We start from the raw sequence: 19,950 nt of genomic DNA on the forward strand, positions 1-19,950 counted from the left end.
GAAAATTTCGATCCTGTGAAACTGCATGGTCCAGGACACGGGCATCGGCCGCACTTCCTTCCCACCCAGCATACAATAAGTTAAATTCATATCGAAATCACATATTGTTAGTACATTCTGTGCTAGGCGGCCTTTCCGCGACCTGTATCGATTTTGGTCAACTTGGGGGACCCATGCAGGTACCAACGTTCCGTCCATCGCTCCGACGCAATCCTACATCGATGTCAACAATTATGTATAGCTAGATGCATGAAATACTATGCCGAACAAGCTTGCATTAATTACGCGGTTGTGAAGACTATGAGATGGTATTACGACAATGATAGCTGTGGTACGTATCTTGAAGTATGGGTAGAATTCTGGGTTATTTGCCACTCTCGGATGTGTGTTTGTAAAATTCGGATGTGTTAATAGCGCACAAGCAGAAAACACTCGGTGGAATCTACAATTAATAGTCTCCAATGAGTGTTGAAATCGCTCCATATTATCGCGGTGCCTTTTATGCATGCTGACCATTTGCATGAAAAGTGCAACCTCCTCAATTGAGGTAACTCTGGACGTCTGACCATGAGGCAGTAAACCTCTACTAGTCAATGCATCAACCAAAGCATAAAAGCATGGCTTGGTCATGCGAATGTTGTCAAAAAATCTTCCCTGGTGTGGGGTCTTCATAATCTCCGCAACTCATCCTGCTCCTTGTAGTGAAGATGTGTTACGTGGCACATTTTTCCTAAATAACTCTGGGCATATTAAATCTCTGAATGCGTAAAATTCCTCTAGAACATCAGATTCGTTACTTCCTGGAGTCCCCGGACTCTCGCTTGCAGAGGTTCGAATCTAGACCTCCACCAACTCCCGAGCTTGCCAAATATCCGATCGTTGATGTATTGCTAATAGGGGTGGGCGTCGGGTCGGGTTCCTTGGGTTCGGGTTCCTCGAGTCGGGTACCTGACTCGTCGGGTAGTGTATTTCACTACCCGACCCCGAACCCGAGTAGGGCGGGTACCCGACGGGTTCGGGTAGTTTTGCCCGATTTTTTTTTTTTTTTTATTATGAAGTAATGAAATTTTATTCATAAAATAAATTGCAATGGCAAAGAGTCACAAAAGACATTCAATTTTTGCAAATATCAACATGAACAAAATAATCCATCAAGTCATTACATTCTAATAATCAATTTATAATAAATGTGAATTGTGAAGTACCACATCCAAAATATTCCAAAGTCCAAACTCCAAAGTAGTCTAGTCAAATATCAATTATGGTTGAATCGACTCACAATTTTGTCAGTTCTACAAGAAAACAAAAAAAAAATAGAATTGAGATTAATATAAATAAAAATATATAGAATTTAATATAAAACAAAGCAAAAGAGAAAATAAAAAGTACCTTGCTCAAACATTTCAATTTCACTTAAATCTTCTTCTATGCTTATTGGCTTGGAATCTTTACGGATCCAATCTTGAGCACAAATAATAGCTTGAACAATTTTAGGAGATAGTGAGCTCCTAAATACATCAAGAACACGACCACCAGTGCTAAATGCAGCCTCTGAAGCAACAGTCGAGACAGGAACTGCCAATATATCTCGAGCCATCTTTGAGAGAATCGGAAACCTCTGAGTGTTCACTTTCCACCATTTTAATATATCAAACTTTTCCCTATACTCTTCAACATCCTCACCGAGATACTTCTCTAACTCTGATTTCACGTGATCTTTTCCTCCTGTCATGTACATCATGTACTTTTGTTGTAAAGAAAACCTGCGAGTCTCGCTCTCTTGATCATGCATAAACATTTCTTTTGATGAGGAAGAAGATGAAGAAACACGACTAGACGATGAACCCGGGCTTTCTAAAGTTCCTTGAAGAGCGTGTCCATATCTTAACTTGTAATCATTGAACAACTCATGAAGACCATCTCGTACTCTCTCTTTCATTACATCATTTTGTCCAATACCACCATATAATTTATCAAAGGAAAATTCTACAAACCCCAATTTGTGACGTGGATCAAGTATCACACCATAATACAAAACCATATTCATCTTTTCAATTGATCCCCAATACTTGTCAAATTTTTCTTTCATTTTTCTTGCCATATCACTTAATTCAATATCATCACTATGCAACCATCTTTGGAGAAGCAAATCAACTTCACATATTTCATGAAACACAATATTAGATGTGACATATGAAGAACCAAAAATGCACAATGTGAGATTGTAAAAATATTTCAAAAACTTCAATAGCATCTTTGCCCTATCCCAATCAGATTCAATAGGAACCCCATCAAATGGTTTCTTTGAAAGATCATTCTTATAAGCAAGATCAATATCTTCATAAGCATCAAATGCCCTTTTAAGACACGTCGCAGCTTCTAAATCAAATAGGTGGAGTTCCATCTAGTAGGTACATCAAGAGACAATAACTTCTTTGTTTCCATAAATTCAGCGCATTCTTGAAATTTTTTGTACCTAGCCGGAGAATTTCTCACGTACCTAACTGCCCCTCTAATACGAGATATTGCCTCATGCTCATCCTTCCCTTTCAGACCATCCTGAACTACAAGGTTGATTATATGTGCACATATTTTCCACCTAAAATATTTTGACCCCAGTTTTCAAGTTTCTTTTTCAAGTAAACCATAGCTCCATCATTAGAAGATGCATTATCAACAGTAATCGTAAAAATCCTATCAATACCCCATTCAAGCAAACATTTCTCAACACCTCTACTAACTTCTTCACTTTTGTGTCCGATAATTGGACAAAAATTCAAAATTCTCTTATGTAAATTCCAATCATCATCAATAAAATTAGCAGTGAGACACATGTAATTAACTTTCTGAATAGATGTCCAAGTGTCTGTTGTAATGCAAACCCTTTGAGTATGATTTTTAATAAATGACTTCAATTTTGCTCTTTCATTGACATACATATGGAAAATGTCTTTTGTTATCGTCCTTCTTGATGGAATAGCAAACATTGGACAAGCCACCGACATGAAATGTCTAAATCCAGAATTCTCAACAGTTTTAAATGGGAGCTCATCTACAACCAACATATAAGACAAAGCCTCTCTAATTTTCTCTTGATCAAATCTTCAATTGACAAGAGGGGCCTCTTTTTCGCTTAAGCGAATTGATTGAAAAGACAATCTCGTCTGATTGGTGGAAACATCATGAGGTTTATTTTTGCAATATTCAAAGTGGTTCTTTAGAGGCCTAGTTCCATGTACTTTTGGATCGGCTTTGATTTCCCTACTACAATATTTGCATCTAGCTTTTTGGACTTTATCTTTTTCACAGTAAAATTTATGAAAATGATCCCATCAAGGTGATCTAGAAGTCACTACCCTCTTTTTTCTTTTCTTAGAATCAAGTGGAATATCGTCCTCATCCTCTCTTAGAATCAAGTGGAATATCGTCCTCATCCTCTGACATATCCATACCCTTATCAACATCAAAGTCAACACGATCACCACTGACCTGATTTTGAACCATGTTCATATTTATGCCTTGATCTTGAGCCTCTAATAAGTCTACAGTAGGTGAAGATTGAGATTGAGAATTTGACATCTGCAAGATTAAAACAAAAAGAAATTGGAATCTCACACCAAAAGAAATTGCAACAAAGTAACAATTTTAAGTTGCAACAAAGGAAGTCCTTGCTTAAACTCCAATTCCACTGAATTATAGTAAATGCATGTGGCTCATAATTATACACAACTGCCCTTGTAGAGTTAAGGGCGCCAGCAATTTTGGTTCATTCGATTTAATAGAATCACAATAGTCCATCTTTGCATTAAGATTAATATATTAAGATTTATCAATGAAAATTCAAATACAAGTTCAGACCTAAAGATGCTTCTTTCTGTACAGCTGGCCACAAACAACAGTAAACAAAATTCGAAGGCAGAGGCAAAGGGAGTGATTAAGATTTATATATAAAGTTTTATAGAGATAAAATTTATAGAAATTTCACCGGATGAAAAGCTCTTTCAACAATCTATTAAAGAATTTAAAGTTTTAGAAATAAAAAATATACCTACATTAGGTATATATAGAAATTAGAATAAAAAGTCCAAAAAATTTTCACAAAATATCTAGATAAACTCTTTAATAAAGCTCAAGAAATGTAAAGAGAAAACATGTAGACAGCCACAATCATTCAGAATTTTTTCATCAAAACTGATGAGACAGATAAACGGATTTAACAGTGAAAACTTAGAATTTAATACTAACTCATCAAGTATCAATTCAAAGACAAAACAGATCCATTTTTCCATATAAAACCAGCAGCATTTCACCATAAAGATAATAACTTTATCACAAGAAATACATAACCAGCAGCAAGCACTTGAAAATCCATGAATCATGGGAATGATCCATCATCCACAATTCAAATATGCACAATTCAAGCACAACACCAGATACAATAACACAACAATGGACGCGATGGATATCATTCCCGCATTTGTTTACTGCAGCCTCACAACAGAAATTGAAATAATGACCTTTTTGAACCAAGTCAACAAATTCACTCAAAATGTTGAACAGGCTTTACATACATATATATATATATATATATATCAACTAAAAAGTACTCAAGACAAATGAAGTAAGATACTAAATTCCAGTCAAATTTGAGACAATTCAAGCAAGGTACAAACTTTATTGCACATTGTACCACATGGTGAAAAACATAAACAGAAAAACTTACGGTTTGTGTTTCAAGTTTCAACTTTCAAGGAAGCCCCAGTTCAGGCTGGAAGAAGTGTGCGACGGCGATGGGCGGCGAGTGGCGGAGATGACGCACAGTGAAAGAGAGAGGAGATGGGTCAGAACTTCAGACTTCAGAAGTTCAGAGAGGAGAGGAGAGGAGAGCGACGGCGACTCACGATCGCGAGTGGTGACTGGTGAGTGGTGAGTCCGGTGAGCGGTGATTGAGAAAGGTACAACGACGGCGATGGCGACACTGAGAAATGAGAAATCAGATGAAGGAAGAGGGAAGAAAACTGTGTGAGAGAAAGGGAAGAACGGGTTTTATTAAAACCTTCTCAATTTTGCCCCTTTTAATTCAGGTACCTGATCGGGTAAATCGGGTTGGTTTTTACAACCCGAACCCGATCCGATTAAAAATAGGCGGGTTTCGATTTATCCGACCCACCCGTCTTCTTCTACCCGAACCCGATCGGGTCGGGTCGGGACCCGATCAACCCGACCCGATTGCCCACCCCTAATTGCTAAACATAAACAAGACAAATTAGTGTATAAGTTAATGCAGTAGATGTCTGTTGGCTAGGGACATGAAAATACTTAACGAGCATGAGTACTTGGTATGAGTGCAATATGAGTAAATCGGTATGACATAAATGCACGAATACACATAATGAAATCAGTTTTTTCCAATTTTCTACCAATCAAGCAATACAGTCACTTGCCCAAAGAGTATAACCATCGGAGTTTATTCTCGTCATTAAGACGTAAGAAGATCGTGCGAGTGTTGTGACTGTGAAAACGCTCCAATGCGGTGGTGAAGATGATGTCTGGCAAATCGTTAAACTTTGTCAACTCGTCTACGCACCGCTCAATTGATTCAGTAGCTTTGGGCCCGGTTCGGTCAATCTTCCCTTGAAGTGATTCATTCAACCTATCCATCGTCTCACACTTCACAGCTTGCAACTCACTAGCTACTCGTAGGAATCGACGCCCGCTTCCAGATGCACCAGCGGAAGCCTGCAATGGTCCCGGGGAAGAAAAGTATTCGTCTGGGGACGTCATGGGAACAGGTTGAGAGAATGATGTATCTTCGTACTCATCTCGTGAACGACGGCTGCCCGATTGAGTGCCATCCATCTGTTCATCGTCTATGTGGTTGGTGTTGTGGATTGTCCGACGTTGTTGTGATGACGAACGCACGAGCCCACCTGTTGCGGTGTTTCGTGAGAACATTTCAGTGCATAGGTCAAAGCGTTGAAGCCCATGCTCAACTATTTTTTTATATTCCGGATTTTTCTGCATTCATTTACATTGTTAAGATATGTAATTAGTTTGCGACTCTGTAAGGACACTGCAATCAAGAAGGCAGCACGAGTAGGTGTTTACCCGCTACAGCTCCTCCAAGCGTCCTGCATCGTCTGTTATGGTATTCCTTTCTAAATCCCATCCCCATCCAGTCCCCCTATTCAAAATTTCGTTTAACAAACGCCAAGCACGACGCAGCCTGTTAAGGTTGTCCTTAAGCTGTATCGTCGTAAGAAGACAACCCTGACTCATAACCGAGTTCATTCGCTCAGTTACACGAGCACAGACTGACGGTGGAAATGTGGATGATTGGAGTCGGTGTGTGATGAACTCCTCGTGCATTAACTCAATGAACACGCGTTCCATTTTCGTGGTCCATAACACTTTATCGTATCGAGATGAGTGGGAGGAACCAGCGTCATTTGGGTGTTGCATCTTTGTGGGTTGTCTTATATATCAAAGTGTGGTAACAATTAATTACAATCGTTTATATATCCATAAGGAAAAAAACTGTCGCACATCACGAAGGGTTGGAATTATAAACAAACAATCATTATCTCGGTAATGAGTTACTAGAACATAAAACCATGTGTTATTATTTCTGTTAAAGTACAATATTTATACTTTTTTATTATTTAATAAATTATATATAAAATAATAAGTTAATTCTTAAAACTATAAAAAATATAGTGAGAAAAAATGAATGAAAATTAAAATAAAAAAGAAATAACTATTGAAAAATAGTAAATGAGTTCAAATTTGAAGTACATATTTGGTTGCAGATCATGCCGCGTTTCGAATAAAATAAGGCACCGTTTATTTATTTAGGTTATTAATCATATTATTTAATATTTATTTACATTAGATTTAGTATAGAATTATATATATATTTGTTATATTAAATTAATTGTGTTTTGGCCTCATCAGTCACAAAAAAAAAAAAAAAACGTATCATTCCTTTGCTTTATGGAAAGAGCCAATCAAAGAATTTCCTTATATCTCTTCTAAGCATTCTATTTCATCTGATAGTTCGTAAGGATAAAATAAGGGATAGAGTATAAAAAAGACTTCTTTCTTTTTTTTATTCAAAATTTCTTAAAATAAATTTGAATAAAAATAATATAAAGAAACCTAAATTTAATAAATAAATAAATTTCGTTCAAATTAAATATTAAAATTAGCATATCAAAACAATTGAGACGCCAATTTACCAATTTTCAATTACATATAGTATAGGTAAAGATCGTATAAAAAAATGTCTCTGTACTATTAAATTTAGTCAAGAGAGAGTAATACATGTCCTTGTCCCTCTGCCCTCTTTGCACATTTATTATTCACAAACAAAAATACACATCTCAGTAAGCATTATAACTTAACCCATCTATCAGCAGCAACTCTGGCATACAAAAATAGCCAACTACAGGCATAAAGGCACTATCTCGGTTAAAATGTTATAATTATCTACACACAGACAAGAATACACATTGGAGAAGCTATACAAACATAATTACTTGATAAAATCCAAATCCCATTATTCTCATACGCATAGACGAGCCCAGAGAAATACGTGTTGAAAGCTACTATTTTGATTAGCAAGTGGAAAATCAACAGAAAAGATATACTAACCTCCAATATAAATGCATAGAAGCACACAAACATCTAAATTGCATAACCTGCCAAGCTCACAAATTATAGAGAGACAACCAAGAATTGAAGCAACTTCCAGAATGTAGCAAAATTACAAGCCCAGAAGAACAACACCATTGAAGTCATCAAGTATCCCAGAAACTTCAGTCATGACTCTCACCCACACACACAAACATACACACAGACAACATATTAAATAGAAAGGGAGTTTTTATAGCACCTTCGTAGTACAAATGCGCAAATTGACTAACATTGTTTTTAAAATTTCACTTTTAACAGGCAAGCTACATTTTTGTTATATAAAAAATATTGATATTCACCAATTATAATAATTTATCAGTAGGATCCCGCCTCTGCTTTGATGTTGAATTATAATCATATACATGAAGACTTATTAGAAGAGATCCACAAGGAGCAACTAGAGGGTTTCAAATTGACTTGAAATTTTTTTACCGCTTTATTAAAAAATAGCTTGTATAGTATCAAACATCATCCATAGTGGAATAATGAATAAACATGCCTAAGACCATTTCAGGTAATTTCTTCATCAAGCATGAAACGTTTTGATAGTGTATTGCTTATTTCAATCACAAGCTAATACGACAGGATGCCAACAAAATTTAATAAGAAATCTGATCAATTTATTCACAATGAGAGACTCACATTACTCCCGACACATAATTTCAGGATATCTAATCTTTATTTATCGCAAAATGATGCATCAATAAAGTTCCTAAAAGTTCAATGTAAGCAAATTGAGAGCAATCATTACTGTGCTACGAAAGTGACAAAAGCAATGACACTATTAGTATCTTACAAATTCTATAAGTGTAGATCTTTTCTTGTTTAAGTCTATGCTTCCCCCCTTAATATTCTAACAGATACATATCAGCACATGAAGCATACAACTGGTTTTAGGTTTATGCTATGCCCCAAGCAACCTGAAACATGTTTCCCTCATCTGCTTGTCATATGAAAAGTAATGCCTAATCATTTTCGTAGTCAAGCAAACAACCTACAATTTGAAAGAAAGATTAAAAAGAGAAGAAACTATGACATCCTTGTCATCCTATGACATAATGCTACAAGTAATCAAGGCCAGATCATCTAGTGCATTTGAGAGTCAAACTACTAGACTTAAGAAACTGTTCTTGTATCTAGTGCATTTGAGAGTCAAACTACTAGACTTAAGAAACTGTTCTTGTAACCTAATCTTTTAAGAAAACGAAAACCATCATAAATTTTACTCCTTATGTAGTTAGACAAATACAAGAAGTATGAGCAAAAACCTCAAAGTGGCACATTTGCTGCAGTTATCATATATATCTCTATAAGCTATGAGTTACATGGATATGGAGAAAGGTAGGCAATTACTTGCCACAATGAGTGTTAGAGATGATAGTTACCGTAGGCAATTACTTGCCACAATGAGTGTTAGAGATGATAGTTACCTAAACAATCCAGTACTCAACTAAGATTTATTGATAGGAAAATGCCGGACGCACTCCACAACCAATTCCCCGACTGATCACACAGACAAAATGAAGAATATATACTACCATAAGCATTAAATATGTTCAACACCTACAAAATTGAAAGTAACATAACATAGAAAGTAACTTAACCAAGTGATAACTGTATTAACAAACATAAATCATCACTACAGATCTCAAACATCAGATTGTTATGAAGGCAATAACAACACATCATTGAATACAAATATAGGCCTTCAGTTTTACTCACCGGAAAAAGGTATCGAGGTTTCGCTTTTACTGGCAGCTTCAAAAACTTATAAAATGAGATCTGAATGAACTATGAAAGCTTCAATGTGGTGTTTATATCGCACTATATATTGTACATATAGACATACACCTCGCTGTGCAGATTATTGTAGATGCAAAATTGAATCACTATTCAATGTGTGAATCAACAGGAACAACAGGAAAAGGTGAAAATCTGACAATAATTTAAAGAAAGAAAGCATTGTGCACATGTGAAAGATCAGATCATCGCAGACAATAAGACAAATACTGTTGAACCGACAAACTTTTCAGTATAATACATCCACACCTAACTCTGAAGACATCAGAAAATTCAGAAATCAGAAATTGAATGGAAGAAATCGTGCAATTAAAGTAAAAGAACAAGAAATTGTTGGCAAACTTAACAGAGGAAAATCCGCCATTTCGCTTGATTGACGCACGGTGTGAACGAGGACTAGGTGGCGCTTGAAAAATTGATTCCAACAGCCGGTGGCACACCTTTGACGTGAACGGCCAGTGGCGGTGGACTCCAACGGAGTTTGTGGCTTGGTCATCGTAACACCGTCGTGGTGAGAGGACGCGGGTGATAGCGGCGCTGGGGCTGTGCTGTCGATGGAGTTCTTCTCACTACACCGTGGTGGGTCTGACGCTGGTGCTAGGCTGTGGTTCGATCGGAGTTTGTGGGGAGAAAAGGTTGAAGACGATGACAAGGAGCTGCAATTTTACACTTTAAAAAACTTATGGGCTAGGCCTATAAAAAAAAAAAAAAAAAAGGCTAGTAGCCCAATTTCTATTTTTACACCTAGTGAAGGTGTAAAAACTAAAACCAAACATTGCTGTGTTTTTTGCCCATCTCGGGAATGGGCCAAAATTGGAATCCAAACACAGCGATATAGTTTCCCGATGTGCATTTAGGGACTCAAACCCAGATCACTTCCGCGAGAGAGTGGTATGCTACCACTACACCGGATGCATTTTTTTGCTTTTTTATTCACCATATTAGTGATAATTTCATTTTTGGTACCCTAAGTTAGTCACCAAATCACTTTTAGTAACCCTGTCTGCAATGTATTTAACTTACAGGGTAAGAAAATCATTAATGTAAAGAGCGTTAAAAGATTAAAATCACATATTTTGTAATAACCTGTAATTACTAGATTAGCCCTGATTAGAAATTTATGTCGCCATGTATATGGTTGGTGGAGGGGTAAAAATGTATAATTTTTCATTATATATGTGAAATAGAACAAAAAAGTAAAATAAAAGAATGATCGTAATGGGTCATTATATTACATTTGTTTCTTTATAAATGCAAAAATATACATGAGAATGTTAAATGATGGATAAAATTTAAAATTTAAATAATTTATTTTTGCTTATATTGGCATTTTCCGTCTAAACCCTAACGGCAGGGGGTCGGCGTAAATAAAAAATTTTCGAAGATGGTATAAGTGTAATTCCAAAACATACTTGGAGAAAAGTATAATTTATTATTTTTAGAGGGGATCTAAATTTAATTATCCCTTAATTTGAATGAATTTGTTATGATTTTAAAAAAAAAGTTAGCAACTAGTTTTATTTTTTAGAGTTTATAAGTTACTTTTTTAAAAAATTATTTAGCACCTTATAAGCTTTTAAATATCTTATAAGATATAAAAAGTTTATATGTTCAATTACCAAACACCCTCTTAAATCAAGAACTCATAGAGGCAATGAGACAGCTTCATAGTGTTTGGTTTCATTTTTGGCCCATATCAAAACATAGTAAATGTTTGCCTTTGATTTGTTCTGAAAGTTTTTGAGATGCTTTGAGATGTTTTGAAACAGTGCCCTATTTATTTTTTGTCAAAATAAGTCTACACTAATTATAGGCCCTACAATTAAAAAAAAGTATATACATACTCATACATATATATAAATATATATAAAGAAAACATGATTTGACAATGAATAGTAGTTTTTGTCTCCCACTAAACAACATCAAACATACCATACTTATTTTATATTATCTCTAAAAATAAATCCAAACATACACACAAATGCTAACACATACTTATTTATCTTTATTTTTCTCTCTCTATCTCCACAAAACACCCAAAACAAGTTAAAAATAAAATCAAATATTGTGGTCCCTCGGGAACCAATAACCCCATATTTGATATTATATGCTCTGTTTGGAATTCAATGTCTAAAATATTACATTCTGTTACGATGTCACTGTCCTATTTTTTCTTTACTACAAGAAATTGTGGTAGTTGCAATATCCATTGACTCACACCCTCTAACCTCTTCAATATCTTGGGAAACGACAGCCATTTGTTTATGCTTTTTCATTTTCCGTTTTTTAAAGGGTAATTAAAATAAAAACATGTTAATTTTTTTTTGACAAGAAAAAACATGTTAATTTATGCGGATCATAATTTAATACGAAACACAATCTCATTAATTAATACAAATATATATTTATTTTTACACGAAATTTATACAAGATTAATAACACATACTTTCCATGGATTCATTGTATTTTTGGATTTGTAACTTTAATTATTTGGTATTTTCGTCCTGTATTTTTTTAATTTTTGTGATTTCAGTCCTTTTGTCACCTTCACGAGCAGAAAAAGGACTAAATTTGCAAATGTTCAAAAGATATTAACACAGGGAGGTAAATTGTATTTAACCCGATCAGAATGTTATTTTAGAAAGTTAAAGAATAAAAACACCAAATAACTTAAGTTACGGAATCAAAACTTCATTTAAGCCTATTTTTCACTTCAAATTGAAAATAAAAACATACAAAAAAATTGGTACACCAATTATTTGAAGGGAAAATACTATTTATTCTCGTTTTTTAGTCAACTACACGTTCAACACAAAATGTGGGAATGTTAATAACGTAAACATTTTAGTTGTAGTTTGACAGGCCACTTTTTCTTTTTTTTTTTTTTAATTCTAAATTGTATGCTAATTATTTGTATTTTTCTCACGTATGATTTGTCTGGAACCGGTTCGATTTGAATTCGTCTTTATTTTTTTTTCTTCTAATTTTGACTTAAATCAACTTAATTTAAACAATTCAAAATCAAAACCGTAAAAGAAATTATTATTTTTAATTTTTTTTAATAATAAATAAATAAGCACTTATTTTCAACGTTTGCAAAACGCCCGATAATTTGCCAACAACCATGAGCTGGACTGCTGGAGATTATTAGTTTCTTGCACTTCATCAATTTTTTTTTATTATTTTATTAAGAAGTAGATAAGAATTATACAAATCATTGCTGAAAAATAATCTAAAAAATACCTGTCAAATAACAAATATCCAAGAATAGTTTGTGCATGCAGATTCTTTAATAATGGGTTTAGGAAATATAGTGTAATTGAGGGTCCGATTGATGGATAAGGTGACAGATAAGAGTACAATATTTACTTAGCAAGAAATGTAAAGATATGGAGGAGCAAAAACGAATACCAGAATGACTCCAATTGCAGAGATACAGACATGACTGCTCAACTCACATTCTTGAGCAATCACATGCATTTGGATTTTAGCCCAAATGGCCCCCATACAAATTTATCATTATGCATGATTTTTTATTTTTTAAATAGAAGAATATTTCTTTGTAAACTATTATAATATTCTACAAACTTATGAGATTTAAATCCATAACCTTAAAGTTATGCATGAATTCTCCGCAATAAGCTAAATTCACGACATATTTAATTTACTTATACAAAAATAATTAAGGTTAGAGAGTTTAAGCGGACGATTTTCCTAAAAAACAAGACATCAATTATGCGTGCCGCATCATTTGACACACGTTGTAAAAACGAGACCATGAGTGAGTTCCAAATTGCTCGTTTAGGGAGCTGATGGTATTGATCTCAGGGAGCTTAAAATTATTTTAGGCGTCCCATGTAGTTGCAAATTGTTTAGCACCCTTTGTTAAAAAAGAGTGTCTCAATACCAAGCCCCTCACTCAGGAAACCAATGATATTATTACACGTTTCATATTAATTACAAACGAATTGGATAATTACACGTAAACATATTATGGATGTATATATGAAAAGGACAAACAATGCAAGGGCAGCAAAATTTTGAACTTCATTTAATCTTACTTGTAATGATAAGATGATATCATGGTCTCATGCACATTATTAATCTTTTCCGAATTTGTTGAGCAAGATTCCCAATTTCTTGAAGTACTGGAAACCAAAAGGGTCTCATAAGAAAGCACAATCCATTTCTATGGTAAAACGTCCCCATCTTCCCATTGTCATCACTTTATGTCCTCTCCAACTCGAACATAATTTAATTGTTTTTAAGGATTTTGCATCATATGAACGAACACTGACAATCACTGAAATTCAAGAAATTCAGATATTCAGACAAACTACGTACAATGTCCAAGAAATTAAAGAAAATCAAATTACTAAACAATTTATTAATCACATATGAAGATAAACAAGTTAATCAGTCAAGGTATCAGTGCCTGGAAATGTTTCAGGGAATTAAATTTGTAGCAACTATGGGACTTCTCACGCTGTATTTTCCACTGGAATCAATCCAGGTCAAGGAACCATGAATCAGCCCATCTCTCATAAGTCCTGGACCTTCAATTCGCAGTTTGTAGCTTTTCTTCTCGTATTTCTTGCTGAACTCCAACCTGCCGGGCGAAACACTAACTTTCAGTCCATCCAATGCTGTCAACTTCGCGATGTAAATTGAATTTTCATCTCCGATGTTAGTGACAGTTCTCTGAAATTCTTTCACTGTCGTGCTGGTGGAATTGGTGTCGTTTGTGTTGAAGTAAGCGATGAAGGAGGGGTAGTTCAGGTCGAGTGATGGATTCTTGCAGTCGTAAGAAGTTGACCTGGTGATTGTCTGTATCTGTTTTGCAGTGAAGTTCAATGCACATAGGAGATTGATGTAATCTTCTGAACTTGCATCATAGATAAGTCCGGGGTCTAATGCCTTGTTTGGATCAATATGGCCGGCTCCCATGGCTAGAGGAGTGGCTGGTTTGTTATTTGATCCGCTATCTTTAATGGGACTCTTCGTGTTGTCCAACACATTGGCGGTGGTCATCATGGCTGATCGGATGGCTGCTGGACTCCAATCAGGGTGTGCCCCTTTCAGGAGGGCAGCCACGCCAGCAGCGTGTGGGCACGACATTGATGTTCCTGATACAAGGTTGAAGTTGTTGTAAAGTTGTCCTGAACTGATATCCGTTACAGGAGAGTTTGAAGGCCAAGAAGCAAGAATTAGGTCCCCAGGAGCCGTAATGTCGGGCTTTAGGACGAACGGACAGCTCTGTGATGGTCCTCTTGAGCTGTAGCTTGCCAATTTTGGGGCTGGCTTTGTGGCAAGGCCTGTTTCTTGGAACTTAAAGCTGGCTTTAGGCTTGGAGTCGCTTTTGATGTAGTCTTGAATTTTCTGGCCTTCCTCGAGTGTGAAAAATATGGCTGGAAATGTAGTTTGGATGTAGAACGTTAAGTCTGTGTTGTTTGATATGAAGACACCACCAAGAACGTTGGCATTGCGAACATAATAAAGTTGTTCACTCAATGTGTCATTCGAGTCCAGGCAGACGACGATTTTGTGTCCCACTTTCTTCAGTGAGTCCTCATTTTCGCAGGCGCCAACATAAACTATTGGGAATTCGGATGAAGAGGAGTTTCCAGGGTAGAGGGACAAGCCTGTGGCTGAAGCTCCATTGCCCAGAGATAAAGTCCCTTGAAATTCCCTGTCAATTGTACCAGCAGCAACATTAAGAACCCAAGGCGTCCCGTTGTGCAACGTCTCAAGGAATGGCCCCTCGTTCCCCGACGAAGTGGAGACAAAAATGCCCTTCTCCATGGCTGCAAATGCTGCTACAGCAATAGGATCAGCATACAAAGCAAGGCCATCAATGCCTAATGATAAGGATAAGACATCAACGCCGTCTAGGATTGCCTGATCTATAGCAGCAAGAACATCAGACAGATAAGCCCCTTCGTCCCACAACGCCTTATACATTGCGACACGAGCATTTGGAGCCATTCCTCTAGCAGTCCCTGAGGCGTAGCCAAAAAATGATGCACCCTCAACATAGCTCCCGGCAGCAGTGGAGGACGTGTGAGTTCCGTGTCCATCTGTGTCACGGGCAGAGTTCATGGAAATAGTCAAGTTAGGATTCTTGGCAAGTAGCCCTTTGTTGAAATAACGTGCTCCGATGAGCTTCTTGTTGCACAAAGAGGTGTTGAATTGGGTGCCACTCTCACACTCCCCTCTCCATCGTGCTGGAATTTCGGTCATTCCATCATCGTTGAAGCTTCTGCTCTCGGGCCAAACTCCCGTGTCCACCACACCAACGATAACGTCCTTACCGTAATCAGAAGCTGGCCATGCCCCATTGTCAGAATTTAGGCCGAGGAATCGGTACGACTGAGTCGTGTCGACTTTAACCGTCGTGTCTCTAATTGAAGAGACATACCCCGCCGAATTCTTGATGGCGTCGAGTTCACTAGATGAAAGAACTGCACTAAAACCATTGATGGCAGTGGTGTAGGCATAGACAAGATTAGAAGTAGTGGTGGCCTTGTTGCTGTTAGAAACGGAGGAAAGTGTGGTCGAGTACCAGGTGCGGTGGCTGGAGAAAGCTTTGGGCATGGCAGTTAAGTCCATGTGGACAATGTAAGTGTCAGAGTCTGTGGAAGTTGACATCAACTGTGGAACAGTGATGGCGAGAAAACACAAACACAGACACAAAATGTTGAGAATTGTCATGTTTTTGCAATGAAATGGGGAGTTAGAGCATACTCTAATAATAAGACATCGCTCTTATATATAGCACAGGGAAGGCATGGGAAACTTCAACTTGTCTTTCACTTTGTCCATTTGTTATTACACACATAATCACACACACAGACACACACTATGGACCCCCTAATTTTGTCCATTAAGTTGGAAACCTCCTACGAACTTCTTTCAATATTATGGCAGACTCTACTTTGTATAAATAGGGTCTAATTACAATGATTCTCGGAGAGTTACTATAATTATCTATTACACTCGTGTCGAAATTCTCAAAATATCCTTTCTTTCAAGCTTAAAATATTGAAATATCACTCGTTCGCTTTTAACAATACATAGAAATTCAACAGACCTCCATAATGTATCGCTCTTTTCCAGCTTTTTTAGCAAGTTTCAGTCGCTTTTATTCTCAAAGCGCCAAAATTTTACATTACGTACACAATAAAATTATCAAAATAAATTCACAGAGGGCCGAAATTGCAATTTTTTCCTATTTTATACTTAATAAAATACTAGGATTAGGTAGGCTAGTTTACGTGCAATTATTTTACTAAAAAGAGTTATGAATAATGAATATAAATGAAACAAGTTGTACGTACAAGGGATAAAATTGGGTTGCAAGGCATAGGTGGTGTGATGAGCTATGGGATTCCCCACCACCAATCATGGAGTTTAATAATGGTGGAAGAGATCAGGGAATCTAAAAGCAGAATAGAGGATGGAAATATGATATGTAGCAATGGCCACATAAAAACTCCAAAACTTGCACAAAATTTAAATATCTTGTGGTCCACAACACTATTATAACTTCTTTTCCACGTATTATGGTGATTGAATTTTCGATTTTAAATTGTATTGTATTTTTTATTTTATTTAATATTTATTTGTTATGTATGTCAATTTTTTTTTAAATAAAATATATGATGGCAGAAGGGGTGAGTACGTATTAAATTAAGTAAAATATATAATATAATTTGGAATAAAAAATTTTGTCCGACTTTAGTGGTGTTAATTATCATCTCGTTCTGTAAAATACAGTAATGGGCTTAAAATTTTCTTAAATATAATAAATATTTTTTTGTATTTAAAAGTATTTTATAAGCAATTTAAATTATTATTGACACAACAAAAGAGTTGGTGTAATGATTTTAAAATGGCCTAGAGTCAATTTTGTACGAAAAAATAATTGCAATTAATTTTTAAAATTATCTAATAAAAAATATAATTGTCATATTTAGAAATTATTACAGCTATGTCATCAACCGTCGTTTGTAACTGCAAAAGACCTTTCTTTTTTATAATAATATAAATATATATTTTAATATTGTAAAATTATTTTCAACAATTTAGTTATATAATATCGATGATTGGAGGATGCTAGAAATATAACACACTAATCATTTTTTAATTTTAAATAATTTAAGTTTGTAATATGATGTATATCGAATATTTTATTTATTAAAGAAAAAAAAGAACAGAAGATATTCTATACGATCAAGGGCTGATGTCTAGCTACCTGTGAATGAAAGAATCATAGAAGTTAGAGCTGTGCCTCTTTCTGGGAAACTTTCCATCTCATCTCATCGGACTAGGTTACGGGTTTGTTTGGTCATCTAAAATTAATAAATAAATAAACACAAAATATCTCAAACCCAATTTACTAATTTCGAATGCGGTTTATGCTGTTTAACTAAATATATATATAATTATTAAAATATGATCTTTTTTTACTAATTCAGAACCAACTCAATCCATTCTTAACCTGTCAATTGTCGGCGATTTGGGTGGGCTAATAAGTTGTAATGATCCGACGATTTTTTCGAACATCCCTACATTATACGTGTAACCTCACCTATCATAATTATACATTCATCTCATGTCAATTACATACTAACAAAAAAAAAAATATCTCATTTTAACTAAATTCATTTCATTTTATTTTTTAGGGTAAATTACAATGACAGCGATTGAGGTTTAGCATAATTACAAATATCCCCTTGTTATTTGAAAAAACACAAATACGGGGCTTAATGTTTGATGAAATCATGTAAATTCTTGGATGGATGTATGAGATTATCAACTTTGTGCTTACTGTATTTTTTTAGTTTTTTAAAAAAAATTTAAAACTTATAAAAAAATCGAAGGGGATGGATGAAAATTTTTAAATAAATTATCCACTTAGTCTGTAAAAAATATATTTTTTTAAAAAAATAAATAAAATTATAATTTTTAATCCACAAGGGCAGTTTGATCAGTTCATCATAAAAATGAATGGAAATATAATGGTTTGGGCTAATTGTTAGATGGTCGTTAAAGTAAAAAGTGAACCAACACTGGGATCTGATCATAGCCGCAGTGAAGTGTTAGGATGCAAAGGCGATGGTTTTTAGATTCGGCAAACATGAGATGTGTCCTATACTTGAAGAAGTACATCGAATTTTGGAGATATCCCGTAATGTCCTTTTTCTACCTAGCGAAGGACGACCTCGAGAGAGCAGACGACCAGTAGAAGTAGGTGCTCCATATCCTTCCTACTGCGTAGGTATAAGGTAATTCACAGTGCTAGCAGATCAGGTATTCGGTCCACTAGCGGCGTGGTTCCGACAATTGGGCAGGCGGCCCATGATGTGCTTTTAAGTTGGTTTGAGTGTAGTCTACCGCAGAGGCGGGTTTGCGTGTTTGCCGAGGGCGGCAACACCTCGAGTGGGGTAGAGAGTGCGAAGCGTGCGCACAGACTCCACACTTCAGTCGTTCCAGATCAATTCGAGTGTATATGAGGCACTGTCTTGAGGAACATCAGACATTCCTTTCGTTCCAGATCAATTCGAGTGTATTGGAGGCACTGTCTTGAGGAGCATTGGAGATTTCAGAGGCGCACTTGACGGGACTTGAAGCACAGTTTGCTACCCACCCGTGTGAAAAGTTGTGAAGAGAGTATAGAATGTGTGTACAGACTTCCGGCATTGGGTGTATTCAGACACTATTTGTGGGGGCAAATAATCGGTTGAGCTACAATTGGGAAGAGAGTGCAGAGAGAGGCACAGACTTCCAACGTGGGCTACAATGGGGAAGAGAGTGTAGAGGAGTACACAGACTTCCAACTTGAGCAGACAATGAGAAATGCAGTGCATTGAGGCACGATTGTGGAGAGCTACCCGTCACTTTGGGAAGAGAGTGCAGAGAGAGGCACAGACTTCCGCTTTGAGTTTTCGTGATGAATTGAGTGCGTTTGGGGCACTATGTTTTGTGGGGGAGCTTAGCACAGATTTGGGAAGAGGGTGTCGACGAGTATACGGACTTCCACTTGCGTTGAGATGATCATATCAGGTGCGGCAGAGGCACCGTTTGTGGGGAGACCACATGGGGTGTTGAAGAGGCACTTCACGACCGAAGTGCTCGAAAGAGCAGGAGGACGGTCTGGTGTCGCGCGATACTGAGAGAGAGTATTGGGCACCGCATACACCTCAATCCTTCGTGTATGTGTTGACGAGGACGTCAACGGATCGAGTGGGGGAGAATGTCACTGGCCGCTCCTTGGGCAAGACGGCCGGCAGTGACTTGCGGAGGACGTGCGGGCGGCTAGGGGATGCCAGCCGGCATGCAGGTGCGCAAACAGCCTTCGAGCAGAGACTCTTAATGATTGGGGATTGCAAAACTGTTCGTATGGGAACTTCCTTGATGTGTGGGGATGCTATCCGCCAAGTATGACCTTGATGT

At 36.4% G+C, this 19,950-nt stretch overlaps 1 protein-coding gene across 1 annotated transcript; it reads right to left on the reverse strand.

Moving 5' to 3' along the window:
- Positions 13,774 to 16,260, reverse strand: LOC105155478 (subtilisin-like protease SBT1.9). Its single transcript, XM_011071357.2, has one exon. The coding sequence runs from the start codon at positions 16,204 to 16,206 to the stop codon at positions 13,942 to 13,944; it is 2,265 nt and encodes a 754-aa protein (XP_011069659.1). The 5' UTR covers positions 16,207 to 16,260; the 3' UTR covers positions 13,774 to 13,941.

Source organism: Sesamum indicum, linkage group LG2 (assembly GCF_000512975.1).
Source record: "Sesamum indicum cultivar Zhongzhi No. 13 linkage group LG2, S_indicum_v1.0, whole genome shotgun sequence".
NCBI lineage: Eukaryota > Viridiplantae > Streptophyta > Magnoliopsida > Lamiales > Pedaliaceae > Sesamum > Sesamum indicum.